General features: G+C 61.2%; 1 protein-coding gene across 1 annotated transcript in view; it reads left to right on the forward strand.

Annotated features, from left to right (window-relative positions):
* Nucleotides 1–1,565, forward strand: part of PTPRH (protein tyrosine phosphatase, receptor type H) — an 8,560-nt gene that overhangs the window by 3,147 nt on the left and 3,848 nt on the right. Inside the window, exon 8 of the mRNA XM_027860076.1 lies at nt 1,160–1,346. Coding sequence (XP_027715877.1) covers nt 1,160–1,346 — 187 coding nt within the window. The remainder of the gene's footprint in view (nt 1–1,159; nt 1,347–1,565) is intronic.

The raw sequence follows: 1,565 nt of genomic DNA on the forward strand, positions 1-1,565 counted from the left end.
GAGACAGAGACAGAAATAAAGGAGGGGAGGGAGAGACAGAGACAGAAGGGGGAGGGAGACAGAGACAGAAATAAAGAGATAGAGAAAAACAGGAGAGAGTGACAGAGGAAAGTGACAGAGACAGACAAAATAGAGAGACGGGGCAGGAAGGAGTGGGGAAGAGTGCTCAAGACTAAGCCACACAAAGACAGAGACTGAGATGAGACGAAGATGGAGAGAGACCAAGTTAGAGATGGAGGCTGAGTTCAACAAACCAACAAGTCAGTCGCCAAACATTTATTAAGTGCCTACTACGTGCCAGGCACTGTGCTGAGGACTGGGCATACAAAGAAAGGTAGAAACCGTCCTCAGGGACGGTCCAAGGAGAGGGCGTGCCAGCCAACCGCTCTGTACAAACAGAAATCAGAGATGATGCCAGAGAGAAGGCGCCTCCATGGAGGAGGATGGAAAGGGTGGTATGGTGGCGGGGACCGCCCCGGGCGCAGGCACCGAGTGGGCAGAAGCGGAGGCGCGGGCAGCTTAGGGAGAACTTTCAAAGCCAAATGTGGCTCTAGTGGATCCACTGGAGTTTATTGAGCGGGGTGGGGTGCCATGGTCAGGGCCACGTTTTAAGAAGATAACGGGGACATCTGAGTGGAGGATGAAGCAGAGCAGGGAGGGACCACGGCAAGGAGGCCCCTCGGCAGGTTATGCCAGCTGTCCAGGCGGGAGGCGACCAGCACCCGCAACAAGGCGATAGCGTGTCTGGGCACTCTTCTGAAGGCGGATTCAACAGGACCTGAAGCTGGGGCGGGGGGCGCGGAGAGGGAGGAGCCCGGGGGGGGGGGGGGCGGAGGGGGGGGGGGGGGGGGTGAGGGGGGAGCCCGGGGGGGGGGGCTGCTGGTACAGGGGGTGCGGTCAACAGTAACAGAGAGGTTTGGAAGGGGAAGGGGTCGAAAGATAATGAGTTCCGTTTGGGACGCGAGGAGGTTCAGATGCCCGGGGGGCGTCCACTTTGAGATGTCTGCTAGGCCCCTGGAGAGGCGAGAGCAAACCAGAAACAGAGCAAGAGACACGCACAGAGACAGAGCAAGGTGGGGAGAGGAGGGAGAGGGCAGACAAAGGCACAGCTGCCATCTCTTCCGCTTTCCTTTCCCCGGTGCCCATGGTCTGCTAAAAGCCACAGGCCTTGGTGGGCAGAGCAGGGGGCTCTGGCACACCCTGCCGTATCGGGGCTCTGACGGTCTCCTCCCTCGTCCTCTCTCTCTCTAACCAGCACCTGGCTCTGGAAGGCACAGGGCAGCCGCAAACGGCCTCCTTGGCCCCGGAGAACAGAAGCAAGAATCGATTTTCCAACGTGCTGCCCTGTGAGAATAGAGACGCCCCACCCCTACCCCGTCCCCAGGAAGAGCCAGGGACCCCATTCCCCTCCCCTGGCTCCTCGGGAGTGATGGAGCTACCCCCGGCCCCCGACCCCCACCCCGTCCCCAGGAAGAGCCAGGGACCCCATTCCCCTCCCCTGGCTCCTCGGGAGTGATGGAGATACCCCCCCCCCCCCCCCCCCCCCCCCCCCCCCCCCCCCCCCC

This window comes from Vombatus ursinus, unplaced genomic scaffold, assembly GCF_900497805.2.
Source record: "Vombatus ursinus unplaced genomic scaffold, bare-nosed wombat genome assembly UNPS02014175.1, whole genome shotgun sequence".
Taxonomy (NCBI): Eukaryota; Metazoa; Chordata; class Mammalia; order Diprotodontia; family Vombatidae; genus Vombatus; species Vombatus ursinus.